The sequence below is a fragment of the Cicer arietinum genome, unplaced genomic scaffold (genome assembly GCF_000331145.2).
Source record: "Cicer arietinum cultivar CDC Frontier isolate Library 1 unplaced genomic scaffold, Cicar.CDCFrontier_v2.0 Ca_scaffold_6121_v2.0, whole genome shotgun sequence".
NCBI lineage: Eukaryota > Viridiplantae > Streptophyta > Magnoliopsida > Fabales > Fabaceae > Cicer > Cicer arietinum.
The window spans coordinates 21,357-41,846 of NW_027339768.1; the positions used below are offsets into that span (position 1 = coordinate 21,357).

The window sequence follows — 20,490 nt, forward strand, 5'->3', positions numbered from 1 at the left end:
ACAAGAACACGACCTACCTAGCCTCGTAACCATTGGCTGTTCGGGGAAACAAAGAGCAAACCTGTGTGCTATTCTTTACTCTCATTTCCACGCTCACTATAAAATAGTACTTATCCCAAGTGGACCGAGAAGGATTGTCCCAAATAAGGATGACCAACCATAATTTTATGTGGAGGGAGGATATAACTTGTAAGTACTTTAAAACATTTTAGTAAAATTAGTACGATAATAGTGAGAGGATCGAATTAAAAGTGTGTACTTAATTTGTGACTCAAATATTGTTTATATATAAATAACGTTCAATATCTCTTAATCTTAACTTCAATTTTCTCTTGTCCATTGTAATTAGGTCTCCATCGAATTAGATTTGGACCTAGTCTTAATATGGAATCGATTTGGGCTTTGATAAAATTACAACTACATAATTTTATTAAACATTCAAAGTATTTTTTCTATTAAAAATCACAATGATTCATTGCGATACTATCACTTTTCTTTGAAACATATAACAATTCTAGCTCTATGATAGGTGATTTTAGTGTATATTAAAATAAATTAGTAATTAAAATTAATTGATAAAAATTATTTAAATGAGAGATTAATTGACTAAGTGATAAATAGATACAAAGATCAAAATAGAAAATCCTGACCCCAACTCTTATCAATCAATCATTACTACATTGTTCTAAAACAATTGATACTTTACCATATTTATTTTTCAATTATTGATATTTTACAAAATCAATATTTAATTTTTGTAGTTATATTTAGATGAATAATATATGAATAATTTATTGCAAATAAACTAATTAAAGTCACAGATAGATTAATGATTTCTTTTCTTTTTTTACTTAAAATTACTGATTTCTTACTCTTGTGAGATTTTATGAAATTTAATTGGAGGTTTAATCTTAAATATCAAGAGTTATGAAAAGAGTGTACTAATTATGGAATTAATGTATAAATGATTTATTTTTCTTCAAAAATTACAATTTGTTTTATTACTATTGTAACAATTTTTATATCTTGTAAAAAAAACATTTCTTCTACCATATATGATCTTGTAATGTTAATCCTTATTGACTATTTACTTTTTTATTAATTATATTTCCAGAGGAGATAGAGATTGTATATTAATGAAATCATAAACTAATTGAAGAAGTGTGTAATTACCAGAAAATAGAAATTTGCATGAATCTAGTTGATAAAAAACTTTTTTGCATTGTACAAATAAAATAATCCATAAACGATCCTTGAATTTTTTAAAAAAAAAATTACAACAAATATCACGACCGAAACAGGAATAGTTTTTTTAATTTTTTTATTCGACAGTTTACAGTTGTGTTGTTGTTCACATGGTAAGTAATAAGAATGGAGCGCGTACCATAACAATGTTGAATAGAAATATTAACTAATAATTTTTTTTATATACTTATAGAACGGGATGTGCAAAAAATTCTGTTATTAAGCTTAAATCTAAAATTAAATCTAAATTTATTTTAAATACACAATTAAAATAATATAGTTATAATTTAATTAATTTATTAGTCGGTTAGATCCTTACTTATTATTTTATATTTAGATTTAATTTTTATTCGGTTTTTATCCATTTAATTCTCAAAAATTATAAATTTCTACAACGATACTGATTTTTGTCACCTCATGGGCTCCAATATTTCGTTAATTTTGAGATTCTTTTTTTGAAAAAAAATTTCAGAAAAAATTAAAAAACTTTTTTTTTTCTCGAAAAAATAAAAAAAAAATTATCGATTTAAAAAAATTGTAAATCATTTTTTATCGAAAAAACTGAAATTTTTTTATCAGAATAAGAAAAAAATTGTCAAAATTTTTTATAAAAAAAAAAGATAATTTTTTTATGAAAAAAAAGATAATTTTTTTATAAAAAAAGTGGGTCTATAGGCCCACTAAACCCACAAAATTTTAGGGAATTTTAATTATGAAATTTTTGTACCCCTCTAACATGTGGGCTGAGGCCAATAATTAGCGAGTTTGTCAAATTGACAACTCTACTTATTACTAACCAACCATACTATATGATAATTAGTTAATGAATTAAGATATTTAATATTTATTGAGGAATATTAAAATATGATAGATTAAATATTTTAAATATAATTTCTTAAATTACTGATTTTTAAAGGATGAAAATTTTCAAAATGTTACATTAATATGTTATGTTGAAAATATTATTGAGATTTAGATATTGCTCAAACTTAACTTAATTATAGATGTTCAAGATAAAAATTAATATATTAAATCCATTATATATTTTAAATTTACTAAATATTGTGGTGGTGGTGTCAATCTCGGTGTTGGAAACAATCGTTCAAGTATTTGTATTTTGTACGGTTTTATTATGGTACAATAATTGTTAAATTTGATTGAAGAAACTTTCAAGTGTTTGTATATTCTACGGTTTTAGTAATAAGCAATTTATTGAATAGTATGAATCAAACTCAGTGGTCTTAATGAAGTTAATAATAAATCAATTTTAATCACAAGTTATTATAAGCAATTGAACATGTTCAATTTTAATCACAAGAGAAATCAATTGTATAGTTGACGTATATTTTTTTATTGAACTTTCATTTTGTAAAAATAATCAAATTTTAAATATGAATAATCATTTTTTTAGATAATCGGTTTTTAAACTATGAATAAATGATTTTTAAAAAAATAAATATTAAAAAGTAATCAAATTTTAACCGGTTTTGAGAAAAAATCAATTTTAAAATTAAATTTTTCGAAACCGATTACTTAATTAAAAACCAGTTATTTAACCATAACAAATTTTAAAATTGATTTTATAACCGACTTTAAAGCAAATAATGAATTTAGTTATAAATTGAAATCCATATATTAATTTTAAAATGGATATGGTTTGGTTTTTTTTAAAAACCAACTATGCATAATCCTACTAATAGATATTTCCTCCATATTATTTTATATACGTTGTCCAAGATAGAAATAAATAACGTCACAAATCTAAGATAGAAATTTATTCGTTGAAAAATAAAACTTTTTAGTCTTTTAATAATTTGAATATACAAGTTTCAAATATAAAATTTTTACATTTGATATTTTAAAATATACTATTGAGATATATAAGTTAGCATTTTCCTTTTATATTCTATTTTTATTTGTGGTACTAAAGTAGAGGAAAAATAGGTTCATAAGTATCTGATAAAAATGTCAATATATTATGTTGTATATTATATTTTGAATTTGAACTCAAAACTTCACATTTGTGCGTATGAGTTTCTGCAGGTATATATGATTGTATCAACGAAAAATAGAGGGAAAATAGTGACATTACATTGGTCTTAATTTTTTAATAAATACTCAATTTCGTCATTTATTTTGTTAATTTATATCTCTCCTGTTTCTTACTTAATTATAATTACTACTTTCACCTTTGATCAAATTAGTTCATTGATTAATAGTGGTAAGATTGGTAAACTGACACGTTAATTGTCACATAATCAAATCTTGATGACCTATTTAGCCTTTAGGAATGAAACATTGCTACCTTTGTTCAAAATTGTTGAATACTATTTTGATATTTTTTAAATTAATTATTTAAATTTATTAAGCTATTATTTTATAATACATCAAGTCATAAAGTCTTTTTCTTTCTAATATTTTACAAATAAACCTTTTATATTATCTCATATCCAAATCATCAATAGAAGAAGAAATTATAACAAATAGTAGAAACCATAAGAACGGAAGAATCAACACAAAATAATGTAAGTTTTTTTAAGTAAAAACCTCTAAATAGAACATAAGATAGAAAACAATCAAAGTTATTAAACAAATGCACATTTAAACATTACCTTCCAAATAAGACAAACAAATAATGGTCAATCTAGGTTTGCATTTGTCCTTCAAATCCTTATCATAGTTTTCCCCCACAAAAATAAAAAGGAAATGAACAATTTTTATCGATACATGATTCATCAAATCCTAAATTACGAATTATCCATTTCACAGATAGATAAAATTGAGAGTCATCACTTATCCTATTTATATTCGCAAATATGGTATAACTTATAGAAAATGAACAAAAGTGGAAGAAGACATCAACGGAGAAAGGAAAGGAAATCGGGAAGAATACTTCACAACAATGTGTTCTATAAAACTATAATGGTTGCAATTTAGTTATCGAATATTGTCCATTAGTCGGTATATGTAACAACTTTTCAAATTTAAACCATGTCAAATAAGTCCCCAGGAGTTGTTTATGTGCCGGTTAATGTGTCAATTCACCCTAATTAACTCTATTAATTAATCAGTATTGACGGATGAACTAACTTGATAAACGACAAAAAAAATCATAAACTATTTTAAAATTATAACTAAGTGAAAGACTAAGTTAATACAAATTAATAAAATAAAAGGAAAAAATTAAGCATTTACTCTTAATTTTTATGATGATGTAAGATATTTCTTTAAAGTCAAATCTTACCAATCCTTTCTCATATAAATTATTGAAGAGTCTACGCAATCTATTTTCTATTATATTAAGAAATGAACTTATTTCGACTAAGATTTTTGAGTTTGACTCATTTTTATTTATTTATTGTGAATAGCATAAAAAGGAGTAAGGAAAATCAAACAAACATAAGGCCATTTCTTTAAATCATGGAGTATTTTACTTTCGTATTTTCCAAACTATTTGGTAAAGTTGTTAAGAAGGAAAGTCTATATAGTTGCTTAGAATAGATACATATATGACCGGTCATAAAAATTGTGATAAAAATAAAAATATTTATGATATAAAAAATAAAATATGAATTGTATTACCGTCTTTATTATTAATGGTACGATATAACCTTTTTCGAGTAATTTATATTATTTCATTTATATATATATATTTATAAAAACCTACCGGAACTGTTTAGCAAAAAAGTATATAATTTTCCACCAACAATAACATGATCACGTAAAAAAATAAAGAATTGGACTGATTTTCAATTAAACAATTCGTCATAAAAAAGAATGATTTGCATCAATTTATATAATATGCTATAACAATAGTATTTAATTAGAGTTGTACATGTAGTAAAAATAATTTATTAAAATGAATAGAATATGCATTTGTTAAGTCTTACTTGCCGCTCTACAGTTCCGTCCATCCTCCATATGCCAATTGCATTGCAGCAGAGAACAAAAGACGGTGAAGTTTAAGGTTTTTTTATTAGCTGGCAGATCATGGGAACATGTTCTTTCTCTGATCCCTTCGTGGTTTGTACCTTGAACCTTCCATGTTGCTTCTTCTTCGGATTAATGGTGTGCATGTCAAGTTTCATAGGCATTCCTTTTGGATTTGAATGATTTTAGTCAAACTTTGTTTACTCTCAATAGATTAAGATTATCATAATAGAAAAATTTGACCCAAAAATATAATTCGACTAAAACGATTTATTTATTCTTATTTTTTTTAACAAAAAATGTTCATTTATAACTGATCTAGTGTTTTTTTAGGCAACATAATTTGTTGTTTAGATAAGATAGTGTGAATTAATAATACATTTTTATTGATCTAATTCTGGGAATCTATGATGTCATTAACTCCGGATCTTAAAAACAAAAATGAGAAATCATAAAATAAGCTATCATTTCAATTGAACATTGAGAGAGAAAAAATCATTTAATTAGAGTTCTGTTCAATAAAATAAATGCTTAAATGAATGACTTAAAAAAATGCTTAAAAGAAATTTTTATTTTCGGATAAGACAATATTCTAGTATTTGACGTTATGTTTAATTTTTGAATTAATAATGCTTTTAGTCATTACAATACAAAATCAATCAAAGTTTTAGTTTAATAAAATTATTCTTTGTCCTTAGTGACATCTAATCATCTGAAAACAATGATGGTTATACTCACGTGCTTCCCATTTTCTTTCGTTCCTCAATTTTCAAACTCAAAATCTCTAATTTCTCTCCACAAATTCCTAAAGCATCAATCGTAGTTAGAATATGAAATTTTTTTCTATCATTATGTTTTGACTCAATATGATTAGATGTTCTTAGATGATTAGATGACACCAAAAACAAAAAATAAAGCAATCTCAAATTACATAGATGAGATATAAAACAATAATTTTATAGAGACTAAACTAAATTGGTCTCATATTGCAGAGTTCCAAGAATCCAAAGAACTATTAACCTTTTTTTTTTTTTTACAATGGAAGATCTTTAGTAACTGTTCAATATATAAATTTTTAAATATCGGTGCATTTTATACGTGAGTGTCAACCTTATAATATTTTATAATGATCCCGAATGAAACTCTTTGTACGTGAATGTCAACCATAGAATATTTTATAGTGATCAACATTACTATCCTCAAGATATTAATACGTTCTTTAATATATATTTGTCGCTCTTAATGATTCCATAAGGCTGATATATTAATACATACACGAACAATTAATCACAAATAAAGGCTATTATGTATTCAAATTCTTTTCCTTTAAAAATTATACAAATAATAATCTGGGAAATGACATACCACATGTGTCTTCAATACCTTTAAAATATCATCGTGGCAGAAAATACGATAGAATCCCACCACCCTTGGTCAAATTTGGATGGGGCAAATGTAGGTTTTGATAGTTGTCATGTGTAGTCAGTTACGTATTTATAGAATAACATGTTGAGCGTAGACAAGTCCTTCGAGCAATCAATTTGAGCAAAACATATTTCAAATCATCAGACTGAACCGAGCCCAATTGGGAGTAAATAATTTGTTGGCCCAACCAAAACCTCTATGGGTTACAGACAAAATGAGGTTACCTATGGGCCCATATTCAACTCTTAAAACATGGTCATAATGTTAACCAATAATTATTATTGTATGTTGACCAAAACAATTATTATATAAATATTAAAAGTGAGATGTAAATGTGTTGCTAACATAAGTTGTACTCATAAATTTCAACCAAATTAAAGAAAGTGAGTTGTAATGCTTAACATTTCTCTATACACTATTCAATAAGAGATACATTATCAAGTGCAACACACCACTTAATTTTTGTTGTTGTTGGAAGGGGGTGTTTCAATTCATCATAAGTTTATTTTCCTTTCAAGTAAAAACCAGTACGAGAAACAAAGGCCAATCGTTATTGGAAATAAAATTATCATGACAAATCATTTGAGTTAAAAAGACATGCTCCACCTCAACATCAAAAACAATTTCGGAACAATCTGGACAACCAAGAAATCCCCAAAGTGGGTTTCACCTTGAAATGATTATTATAGAAGACAAAAACTAAAAAAAAATGGTGAACCAACAATTTCAAAAGAAACCCACCGATATTATCTTAATATCGTCGCTATCTTTGAAAATATAATACAGATTGCTATCTTGCAATTAACCTGTCAGTGCTGATGCTCCAGAAATAATCTCAATCAATTCAGTGGTGATTGATGCTTGACGAGTTCTGTCACAAATCGAACAAAGAGACCAAGTCAGTGAAATCATAGCTTCACCGAGAATCAGAGATAATTGTACAAAAATATAGAATAGTCCAAAACGACCAAATTAGTCTCAATGAACACATTGAATGTGTAATATATGCATCTACAAGAAAAAGAAAAGGATACCTATTGTAAGTGAGGGTCAGACGGTCAAGCATATCCCCAGCATTCCTGCTAGAACTGTCCATGGCCGACATTCTTGCTCCTTGCTCACTGCAGGCATTCTCCAACACTGCATTGAACATGACCTATACCAAAAGTAGAGTATAGACAAATAAGTAAAATTTGAAAGAGAGACAATAACTGTCAAATGCCATACATCTCGGTTTAAACACCAGGTTTCCAATAATACTCCCCCAATCAGCACAAAATACAAGGTTGTATTAGTACAAGAGTCCTGTTAGTACAAAAGAATCAGGTACAAGGTTGGGCCTAGACAAGATGGGACTTATGAGGTTATGGTAGGTCCAAATAAGACTGAGGAATTGAGGGTGTATCAGAAAATGCAGAAAAGAGTGAACTGGATTTTGGTTACGGATGTGAGTCTGGGGGAACGGTGTCCTTAGGAAGGGAGTTGAAGTGTAGAGCTGATAGGTTATTATTTTGTCAAGATTTGCCATTAAGAAATTGAGAGGTCACTACTTTGTAGGTCTTAGAGTAGTATAGGAGAGGTATTTTAGTGATAACAATACCAGTGATGTGTTTCTTTTATTCTCTTACTGTGTTTCTGGTGCTGTTATGAAATCCACACAGATATATATGGTTGGTATCTTCCATACAAATTTTTTGAATAAAAAAGTACTAAATATCAAACATAGAGGGAAACTTGTAGCAAATCGACTGCTGAACAAAAATATTGAGTTTCTTCTAACATGCAAATTAAAATAGTATGAACCCATGCTGCTGCCAGCAGTAAAGTTGACTACCACTCACGATGAAGATAAGCAAAATACTGGGAACAAAAAAATAATTTATAACATGAAATAACAGCTCAGCACAAAAGCCAATATCATGTAAGAATGTAATTCACAAATCTAAGATAGAAATTTATTCGTTGAAAAATAAATTTTTTTAACCTTTTAATAATTTGAATATACAAGTTTCAAACATAAAATTTTTACATTTGATATTTTAAAATATACTATTGAGATATATAAGTTAGCATTTTCCTTTTATCTTCTATTTTTATCAGTGGTACTAAAGTAGAGGAAAAATAGGTTCATAAGTATCTGATAAAAATGTCAATATATATTATGTTGTATATTATATTTTGAATTTGAACTCAACTTCACATTTGTGCATATGAATTTCTGCAGATATATATGATTGTATCAACGAAAAATAGAAGGAAAATAGTGACATTACATTGGTCTTAATTTTTTAATAAATACTCAATTTCGTCATTTATTTTGTTAATTTATAACGGTAGGGAGTAAGAGAGATAGTAGACCTTTATCTAAGCTCTGGGGGTGCTACCAAACGGTCTCCATCAACATCCAGGTTAGAGGGACAGCTACAGATACCAGAAATTATTCTCTCAAATAGTGATGGCACGAGACTAATCTTCATTAACTGGAAGCTAAGTAAGAGGGACAGAAACCTGTCTCTTATGTACAAAAGAGATACATTAACAGAGATGAGAAAATATGAAAAACCTGAGGCATTTGAGAGACCTTGGCTCTGGCTCCCAAATTACAGTACAATACCAACTAATACATAACTACTATTATTTACACCCCCTAATTCCCCCTCTCTAACTGATATCCAACCAACTATTTCAATCTCTCTCTCCTCTCTCTCTCTCACACACACACACACTCACACATCTTTTAAAGAAAATCGCAATCAAAACTGCTCTAGAATGTTCTTGGCCGAAATTGCGCCATCCATGAGTTCATAATCAACTTAATGCAAGGCCAAAGTACACTTATTACAAAGTCAATAGGAAACTCAGACAGTTTAACAGTTTGAAACAAAAATCACAAGAATGGGCCAATAAGGAGAGGAAGGAGACTGGAGAGAGAAGAAAGTTATCTGTGTGGAGGGAGATATGGGATCATTTCCATAAGCGGATGTGGCTTTGACCTGATGAGGATAGTTTATCATTGTTAATAACCTTTATCGAATCTATTCTCTTAAATTTATCCCTGTTATGACTTTCATCCTGATTCTAGCTAGTATTTTATTTTCTGGGTTACTTAGTCTCTGTTCTGATATTGTTCAAAATGCAAAAATTTCGAAAGCAAATTTTCCTTGCATCGTCAAATTTTGAATTTGATTCTGAAGTCATACGTGAGGCAATTAGATTAATTTCCATTACTACAATGGGAAAAATAAGAAGTACAAAAACCAAGTTTGTAAGGTAGTTTTGAAAACTGTACTCACACAAGAAAACTGGAACTCTGACAAATTCTGAAGAATTTCTGATTTTGTCTCACCCCCTTCAATCTCATAGGCATCCAGTTCACCAAGCCTTCCACCAGTTTCAGCCTCTCTCTCAACAACCTACATAAAAATTACATTACTTCACAGCATTGAAACAAGCAAAAGGCACAGCATCAAAGTCTGATATTGCAAACTAAATAAGTCATTGAGTCTTTGTGGCTTTCTTCATATAAAGCAACACCAAACTTCAAATCTAGACAATATTTCATGTTAAGGGACTCTGGGCAAAACTTGGAGTCTTGGATACAATAGGCAATATAAAACATTGTTATATAAACGGAAGTACCTCTGGGGATAGTACAGTTGACACTGTAGGTATAAATTGTACAACCGAATGAAATTTGTTGAAAACAATCCTCAGTGCATCATACTCCACGTTCTTCAGAATGTCATCAGCCAAGACGGATATCTGAAAATACAACAATTCAAATAAACAAAACAATATATGAAATAAAATCTATCTACGGCAGAGACAATATTGATTTTCAATAGTCAAAATCCACATGGAGCATTTAAATTATTTTAAGCAAAAAAAAATGTTTTCTTTGGCAGCTTTTCAGGAGAGTTTGGAAAAGAAAGTTATTTCCTCAAAAAAGCTGAACCAAACGTGCTAAGTTTCAATATTTAACAACAAACAAGCTTTTTTCACTGGGTTCAGTTACCTAGCCTGCTTTTAGCAACCACCACATTGGGTTCAATCAGAAAACAATTTTTCTGTAAAATCATTTATAGCAATGTCCATTTTCAATCTTCCTTGCAACAAATTAATTCAGGACCACGGGAAAACTTGATTCCTATATATATGTAAAAATGAGATTTCAAGATTCAAAAGTTCGATAAATATGTACATGTACATGGTATTATCACTTCCATCCATATCAATCTTTATACTTTTCATTCATTGCTAACTTCATTTCCCCTTAAAAGTATTGACACTAAAATTATCAAACTCCCCATAGTCATGGCTTTTCAACTGTAATTACTTCTCAACTGAATCAAGAAAAACCAAAGTCCAGGATTCAGTGTAGATTAGAGACAACGTAGGTTCTTGGGAAAAAAGTTCAGGCACAAATGTCTAGTATAAGGCAGTCAAACACTGGGTGGATCCCATATAAAAATACAATATACTAACCTGAGTATAATTCAGAGGATTCTTTTGCAGCTCAGTCAAGCTGAGTGCAATGTCGTTCTTGGAGTCACGAATCAATTGAGCCTTAGCCTTCTCTCCCAATATGACGTACTTTGTCTCTTTTTCAGGTCCTATAGAAGCAGATAGGTTATGAACCATTGCCATTCTGAGATTTTATCTTAAAATCTTTCAACATTACAAATTTATAATCAGTTTCAATATCTTAAAAACAATTTAGACAAATAGCATTTGACATTGCAAAGGTTCTAAATTTTGCCATGGATATACAACTACATTGTGATCCTTGGAACTGGAACTGCAGAAAATTGTGGGCAAATATAACCGATGCAATTGCAGATGTGGACAGAAATTCAAAGCACTAATTGCAGCCATCACAATACACACAACAAAGTGCAAACCTTACCAGAATTCAACCTGCTCAATGCCCTGCTTATCTTGACAGATGTGGAGTTGATTCCACCACAAAGACCTTTGTCAGAAGAAACGGTAATAACAACATTCTTCTTCACATCAATACCTAAGCATATAAACAGATCCACAGTGAGCAATGTCAGAGCAACAGAAATACAATATTCACATACGATATACTCATTAACAATATGGGCAATTCCTATTTGAAAAAATCCAAGGATCCATTTGGTTTCTGTTTTCAGTCTCAACTAAAAAAATATCAAAGTGTTTTCACTATCTTTCCAGATTTAAATTTTTATATTGGAATGAGTGAAATCGGCTATGAGTACAATAAATAAAGTAAAAACAATGTGATGAAATTTTTGCGACTAAAACCAAAGTTTTAAATAAAGTTCCTCAACAGGGATTGTGGCATCAACCTCTGCAACCATAATTTGAAACCATGATTAAAACCAAAACTGATTTACATGCACCACAATTGCTTATTCCACGTATAAGGTATACACATCATACAAATCAGAAAATGTAAAACAAAAAAATAAAACGAATGTTAACAATATAAAACAACGAGTATAAAACAACATACTTATAGCATCACCGAGAAGAGCCGTAAATGGCTGCCACAAACCACGTGAATTTTCAGCCCTAGTTTGAACAGCTCGTAATTTGGATGCAGCAACCATCTTCATTGCCTTTGTGATTTTCTGGATATTCTTCACACTCTTCATCCGGTTTCTCACTACATCAACAATTACATAGATCCATAATGCAATCAACGTTTAATCAATCCAGACCAATCCAGTCATAAATCTAAAGAAACGATCAAAATTTTAATTTAAAAAAAAATGAAAAATGAAGAAAATGATAAAATGATTGTACCGATTTGAGTTGAAATAGAGCGAGCTCCTCCAATGGAAGATTGTTCTCTGTGAATAAAATGAAATTAAGAGGTTAATTGAAAAGGAAAACGAATATTGATCGAAAATGATGAGATTTGAGAACTAACGGAGAGATGAGAGAGGATCGGAGAGTGGTGTTGATTGGTTGTTGAGAAGAGATGAGAGGAGCCAAACGCTTCCCTTCGCGTCGGAGAGCAGCAGCCATCGCCATCGCGCTTATCACAGATTGATTCTTTGTTGATCGTTGTTTCGGAACCCTAGCGCTTCAATACAGCTCTGTTATTCTTACTAGCGGAATAAACGAACGAACGAAAACACTGTCGCTTCTAAGAGAACTCTGTTGTGTTGTCACAAACCCACGCACTTCTCTTTTTTACCACTACCGATTGGCACTTACTAGGTGAATATTTAATGCAAAATTATGTAAATACTTTTTATTTAACTTTATAGGATGTATAGAAGTTAATCTCAACTATTTTAATTTTATTTTAATATAAAACATTTAGGGACTAAAAATATTTAATTATTTATCATTAATAATAAACAATTGACTGTTTACCAAAATAATAATAAGCAGTTGATTGTGTTTAATAGTTAAATCGTAAAATTGAAATATTGATTAAAAGTATTATGTAAACTAATTTTTTTGGTTTTACATGAATGGATAATAAAAGAAAATTGTTGTTAGTTTGATTTAATGTAATTTCTATGCTTTAGTAAGACCATATATAAATGAGACATCTTTGTTGAATGACATGAAAGAGCTCATCTAACAATGGTCTCGTTTTGTAAGAAGGCTTAGGTTAAATTGATCCAAAAGTTATTGGTCACCACAAAAGAAAACTTCAAAACTACCTATTATTATAGATTTTTCAATTTTATAAAAATTATGTAAATATACCTAATTTTTGAGTAATACATAAATATTTCAATAAAATAAAAATATACATTTTTAGTCTACTGAAAATTTAAAATTTAACGTTTTTTATTGTACTTTTTTTAACCTTTCCTTTGACCTTTCTCTTACAAAAATAATTTCTTTAATTAACATTCAGATTTTTAATTGAAGATTTGTTATCATCTATCATTGTGCTCCTTTATTTTAAACCTTGTAATTTTGTGTGATACCTAACCATATTTTTTATATGGTTTGATCAAGGCAAAGTGACGACTAATTTAATAGTTGGAACTATTCCATGAAAATGTCAATAAAATAAATATTATATCCGGGTCACAATGAATATTAAGTATTAATGTTCTATAAGATTTTTGACACATAATTAAGAAATACAATAATAAATAAATAAAAATAGAAAAACTATTTTATTAAACTATTAATGTGTTTTTTACTGTCTTTAATTAATGTAAAGTACTAAAAAAAAATATTTTGGAAGTTGTGTAGGTAATAATAGTTGATGGGTACTGTAGGAAAAATAATTAAATTATGGCTTTGAAATTATTTATCAATTATCCGACTATTCAATCTAACTTAATTTAATCAAATTAATTATTATTTATAAATTTTTAATGTAATTATTCAATGATTTAATCTAACCGAACTTGACTAACTGTGATATAGAATTCAAATTTTGATGATCTAATATTGCAATCAAATAAATATAAATTATGACTTTAAAATTCTAAATTAGATGGTCTAACAGTACAATCATACATAATTAAACTAACTATAACTTGAAGATTATAATTTTGATGTTCCAACAATTCATTTTTAACTAATTAACTTACAGATTATAAGTTCGATGATTCAATTGTTTAATCTTAACTAATTAATTTGACTAAGACTTATAAATTATCATTTTAATCGAACTTAAATAGATTAATTAAGACTTTTACATTTGAAATTTTGATAATCTAACTGTTCAATCGAACTTAATTAAATTAATTATGATTTATAAATTTAAAACTTCGATAATCCAACAATTTGATTGTATCTAACTAAACTATGATTTAAAAATTCAAAATTTGATAATTTCAATCCAACATAATTAGATTAACTATAACTTATAAATTTAAATATCAAATTTCATAGTTAACTCAATTAGTATAAATAAATCATAAAAATCGAAACATATTTCATCTCTTATTTAACTTAATTAATTGGAAAATCACGAATCGAAAGTCCAACCATATAATTCAACTTGATTAAAATAAATAAACTTAAGAAATCATTAATTGATGAACAAAATTGCATAATTCAACTTAATTAATATAGTTCCTAATTTTTATTTATTGAAATCCAATTTTTAAACGTATACATTTTTTTTAAACTATCAACACTTTTATTTGTAAAATAAAATAGTATTATCAATTGTTAATTTAATTTTTTAATCTATCCGTAAATTATTTCAGTTTTGCTATCCATACGCTCTACTTTGCTATCCACGCCTCATAAAGTTTTTCATAAAATTAGAATACTAAAACTTGCCCTTTACTATATCATGCATTTTTAAATTATATTTTGTCTCTTTCTTTCTTCATCACTATTACTTACTCACACCCATATCAAATACACATAACTCACACCCTTTACTCATAATTTACACTACATAACTCTCTTATTTTTATTATACGACTTAAAACCACCAAGAAGGTATGTTATTCCATAAGTTGAATTCATATTTTTTTTCTTTAAATATATTTTATATGATATGAGTTTCCGTACATGGTAAATTATACATTGTAAAAAAACTTGAATCTAATGTCATTTACGTATTTTGTATTTACGTAAATGTGCATACACCGAGTTTAAGTACACATAAAATTTTGCAGCACGTATGAGAAGTGTATACTTGAACTCAATTCATGTATATGTATGTAAATTGAGTTTAAGTATACGTAAATTTTATAATAGATAAAAAAAATATATATTTAAACTCAGTTCACGTAAATGTATTTGGTTCATGGAGGGTTGTGAGGAATTCAAATTCGAATTCTTATAGAAAAGTTAATAATATTTAGTGTGTGACCATTAATTAACGCACCTCATTTAAGACATTTTATGAACAAATAAAAAGCAAAGAACAACTATAAGCCATGTGAATAGATTAAGTAAAAAAATAAATATTAATTGTAAAAGGAGAAACAAAAGTTAAAAATTTAAATGTACTAATAGCTAAGAATATAAAATAAACTCCAATGATTTAATCTAGTAGTAAAATAATAAGTATTAAATTCACAAGTTATAAATTCGATACTAACTAATATCTTTAAAAGAAGATAAATGTATATTTTTTTTTTATAAATATTTAATAAATTTAATAAATCATAAAGTGTTATACATTAGATTGTTGTACCATCCTTTCACGCTAAAATATTAATTTTGATAAAAAAGTATATATAACTATCAAATAAATTATTTTTTATATTTGTTGACTAAATTAATTACTTATTATGAAATAAAATATAATTACTATCTGTTTAATATATATATATATAAATAAAAAACTAACATGCTAATTTGTCGTTGGGTACTCTAATTAAGGTTGTATTTTGGGGTATAAGAAAAAATATAAACTTACTTGACTAATTGATTTACTATTAAATCAATGATTTATATTCATTTATCCTTCATGGTGACATACAACTTTGAGATAATGTTAACCGTGAAAATAAAAGTGATGTCCTTGCAGTAAAGGGAATGTGTCCCATTCACACATTCGGATCAATATGAGCCATTGGATGCACCCGGTGATTTAGATTGCGCAATTTTTTGTTCTCCACTCTATAGCCCTTAAGTGTCGTGTCCCACTTGGTAAAGTCATGTTTCTTGTATTCGGCGTGTGTTTCTGAGCCAATAGAATTAATTTTTATAGAATTGATTTTAATTAAAAATAAGTTTAATATAAATTGATTTGTGTTTAAATATATTTAAATAAAAATAATTTTGAATTAAAATTAATTTTGACATCATAATTACAAAAGTAAGTTTATAATGGACGATATTTTTTTACCGTAAGAAGGATAACAAATAAACCAAAGGACAAGAAAGGAAAAGACACAATGTTGACTCACTCTATCCTCTTTTCTTTGTTTAAAGTTTTCAAAAGTACTTATGTAATAAAAAGTACTCGATCTCTTATTTGTTAATATATATTATTTTGTTGCCTTCTGACAACTCTTCATCATATGATGGTTTTTAGTATCTTTTTCATCGTTGAGAAAAAGAGATTAGAGATTCAATGTCTTTCATTCTAGAATGGATCAGAGGAAACTCCTTGAATAATTCATATGATGGATTCCCGTTTTATGATGCAATGCACTTGATATAGTTAAACGTTATTGCATGCATATTAATTGAACATGTACATGTATTAATAATTATCTGCAACAACAAACAGAAAGGAAAAAAACATTGCACCGTATGAACCAATGGTAATAATAATTATATAACAAGATATGCATGCTATTTATAGAATATGAGAATCACTAATGTGGTCGGCATTGGTAAGCATGTGTAAAAGCTGGAGGCGTGCGTGCGTGGCAGTACACTTGTGCCATAACTATTTTTTGTGGCTCAGATTTTCATAGTAGCAGAAAGTTAATTGGATATACGTACATACATTATTTGATCATGAGGCCATTAACAACAGTACATGCCACTCACTTAACCATATAGTGGGATGCATATGATTTGATACAGGTAATCTAAATTCAAGATCTAAAACATATATACACGGAGAACATTTTAGAAAAGTTAGAACAAACATTTTCAATTCACCAATGCATACCTCAAATTATTCCCTATAACATATCATATTTATTACCCCACAGATTTTGTTTCTTTGTTACTTTTACTTGTTAGAAGGTGACAGACTTTTGAAATAAACATTTATTTACATTTTTTAAAATAAGAAAAATATCTAAAAAGAATAAAAATGTCAAAATTGATATATTTTCCTACGAGGAAGGAGTATATATTTATTAATTATGCCCATATACATTTTTGTCATCTACAATAACTCTGTTAGAATAGCAACTGATCTTAAAATATTAAAGAAAAAAGAAATTACAAGACAAGAAAGCAAGACATTTAGTTTTGATTAATTAATTAAGTTTTACCAATGATATTTAGCAGTTGTAGTTCCTTTATATTAAATTGAATGAATTAGAGTTTACAAAATATAAATTGTAGTGTTTAAATATAAAGACTCAAATTAAATTGTGGTGTTTAAATATAAAGACTCAAATTACTAACAACATTCGTAACATGAGACTTTACCTTGCACCGCGACCACTTATTATTGACTATAACTGTCAATTTTACAAACCTACTAATTATTGACATCAGATTACATATTGGAGGAGCCACAAATTTCACACTTATTAGGTTCTCAAAATGTCAGCCCTAAAGTTAAAAATCTCTAAAATTTTGTTGGTCTATGAGTTCATTTAAAAAAAAAAAATTGACAATTTTTTATTTATTTTTTCTCAAAATTTTATGATAAAAAAAGTTTCGAATTTTTTTTAATAAAAAATGATTTACAATTTTTATTTTATTTTCGAAATTTTTTGAAATTTTTTTGATTTAAAAAAAATTGATTCTTTTTGAGAATTTTTTTGGATTTGGTGCAATCAAGACTTTAACTTCTGTTTAGTTTGGGCGTTCCTGTTTTGTTGCTCTCTTGGCTCTGCGTTCTTTTGATTTTTCTGCATAAAATTCTTTCTCTTATGTATCAAAAAGAATACCAACACTTTGATTTTTTTCCATTAACTTTTGTTATATCTTTTTTGTAAAGTAAAATGCTTATTTTTGAGAAACCAAAACTATATATGGAGCAACAAGCTTTTATCTGCGTCTAATTAGAAAGTAATAGGAAAAGTTGAATAGATTTTCCTAATAAGTATAGTACATATATTTAATTTTCATTACACGCATACTCAAAGGTTGGAAGAACCAAAGAAGCAAGTATATAATAATTAATTTGGTGGTGTCTTTGTTATAGCAAACCTTTTTCTTTTGATAAAACAGCAAACCTTTTTTAATTCACAAACAATCTTTTCTCTTCCGGTTAGACAGTGGATATAGGGAAACAGAATTAGAAGCTACTTTTTGATGCATGCAGTGCCTTTAATTTATTATAGCAAAGCTGACCAAATTAATTAATTAACTTTTCTTTTGAGTAGACTATGCACAAATATAGGTAGTGAACTTTATGAATTTCATGTGCAATTGTAACTTAGTTATATTGTTTTTATCTGAATTCAGTAATTAGAGAGGAAATTTAAAACTTGTTCTGCATGAAACAGAAAACAAGCTATATAAAAACACATCATTCTTGGATGGAAATCAATTTAGAAAAATATCACTTAAGGCACTTTTCATACTTTTATATGTATCATTCAACAATCATACAACAGTGCCATAAAAAATTAAAGCTTTGCAAAATTACAAAGTGGAAATTGGAATCACATTAACATAACTGGTACAAATTAAAACACAGCTGATTCTTCTTCACTAAAACACACATGATGAAATCAATTCCATCATCTTACATGTTCATTATTTTGCCACACACCACATACTACTTTATTATTTATTATTACACCAAACCAAACAGTCTAAACTTTTTTTATTATTTGAGTCAACCATATTATATCTATATATCTTAATCAATTCATTCATGCATTATTTCTTTAATCACCACCACCTTCACCATAACCTCCACCATGACCATAACCCTCACCATGACCAGAGCCCTCACCAGAGCCTTCACCACCACCACCACCACCTCCTCCTCCTCCTCCTCCACCGCCGCCACCACCGCCGCGACTTCTACCTCCTGATCCCGATCCAGCTCGAGATCCAGCATACGAGCCTGCTTCAGAGCCTGCACCAGAACCAGACCCTGAACTAGAAGACGAAGACGATGAACTCGAGGAAGAACTAGAACCTGAACCAGAACCAGAACCTGCTCCAGCTCCAGCTCCAGAGCCACTACCACCTCCAATACCCAAACCTAGTCCAGCTCCAAGTCCAATCCCCAAACCACCAAGATCCAAACCTAAGTCCTTCCTTGCAACTCTACTTTCAGTTACAATAGCTGACATCAAAACAAGCAGTGCAAGTAAACAACATGACCAAGGTGCAGCCATTAATTCCTTGTTATTAATTATAATGTAGCAGCTTGATTGGAAGTAGCAAATTAAGTATATAGTATAGTATAGAAATATTGAAGAAACTTTAGAGGGTAGTTCAGTTGATGTTGGCTAGTCTGAAGATGCAATGAAGGGTTTTGGAGTATTTATAGCTGCTGAATGATCTGAAACTTGTGGAATATGATGTTGGTGTGAACACGAGGAAAATATTATTTTAACTTTGAGGCTAGAAAGTGGGGGGGAGATATATATTGGATTTAGATGGAGAAAAACTTGTGGCTGAATTGCATAATTCATGACATGTGCCAATACAATGTCGACTCATATGATGGCCACTCAACTAAGTGGAGGATGAAAATGCTGTTTATTGTTGAATATGTATCATATGTTATGGTTTTTTGTTCATTTTTAACTTTTAAATTATATTGTGGACAGCTCATATGGTTATAGGTGAGGTATGGATTTTGTTGATGCACACGAAAGTTTACTTTTTGATTGCCATGCCAGTGGTGGTGGTGCCACTCTGCTTAATTTTTGTATATATTTAAGTTAGTGATATCATTTACTTTTTGTTGCATGCTCACCAATTTACATTTTCATTACTATAACAGGTGCTTATTCATTATAGAAACTTCAAGGATGCTTTTATTTAACTCTCTCGGCGACTTACTCAAAGAGGATTATTGTCCATTATCTTTTTTCAACTATTGTATTGGATCAGTCTCCATATTTTACTGTTATTTCTGTTTGGTATACAACCATGTGTAATTGTGTTAAAGTTAAAATAAGAGTAATTGTGTTTAAGTCATTATAATATATATAGCGAAATTCAGTGGAGATTGATAGAAAAAAATCATCTATGTTTTCTAATCTTAACTCAGTTAATAAATGTCAATATTATTAAGTTGAACATCGTTGAAATATATATATATATATATATATATATATATATATATATATA

General features: G+C 28.3%; 2 protein-coding genes across 2 annotated transcripts; both read right to left on the bottom strand.

Annotated features, from left to right (window-relative positions):
• Window positions 1-7,132: 7,132 nt before the first annotated feature.
• LOC101501415 (ATP synthase subunit gamma, mitochondrial) lies at window positions 7,133-12,812 on the bottom strand. The gene is made up of 9 exons (XM_004507724.4): window positions 12,521-12,812; window positions 12,394-12,440; window positions 12,101-12,253; window positions 11,507-11,620; window positions 11,086-11,213; window positions 10,240-10,362; window positions 9,894-10,013; window positions 7,635-7,756; window positions 7,133-7,471 (listed from the first exon to the last, which is right to left on the bottom strand). Exons 1-9 carry the CDS (start codon window positions 12,622-12,624, stop codon window positions 7,402-7,404), a joined length of 981 nt encoding a protein of 326 aa, XP_004507781.1. The 5' UTR covers window positions 12,625-12,812; the 3' UTR covers window positions 7,133-7,401.
• A 6,007-nt stretch (window positions 12,813-18,819) lies between these two features.
• Window positions 18,820-19,671, bottom strand: LOC101501730 (uncharacterized). Its single transcript, XM_004507725.4, has one exon. It carries the CDS (start codon window positions 19,524-19,526, stop codon window positions 19,068-19,070), a length of 459 nt encoding a protein of 152 aa, XP_004507782.1. The 5' UTR covers window positions 19,527-19,671; the 3' UTR covers window positions 18,820-19,067.
• Between the last annotated feature and the right edge of the window lie 819 nt (window positions 19,672-20,490).

Bases quoted from the DNA above. Each gene is read 5' to 3' on its own strand.
- LOC101501730 (XM_004507725.4), bottom strand. From the start codon at position 19,526: ATGGCTGCACCTTGGTCATGTTGTTTACTTGCACTGCTTGTTTTGATG.
- LOC101501415 (XM_004507724.4), bottom strand. From the start codon at position 12,624: ATGGCGATGGCTGCTGCTCTCCGACGCGAAGGGAAGCGTTTGGCTCCT. The intron at 12,254-12,393 runs GTACAATCATTT...TTGTTGATGTAG, and splicing joins CTCTATTTCAACTCAAATCG to TGAGAAACCGGATGAAGAGT. The intron at 10,363-11,085 runs GTTAGTATATTG...TTGTATTTTCAG, and splicing joins ATCCTCTGAATTATACTCAG to ATATCCGTCTTGGCTGATGA.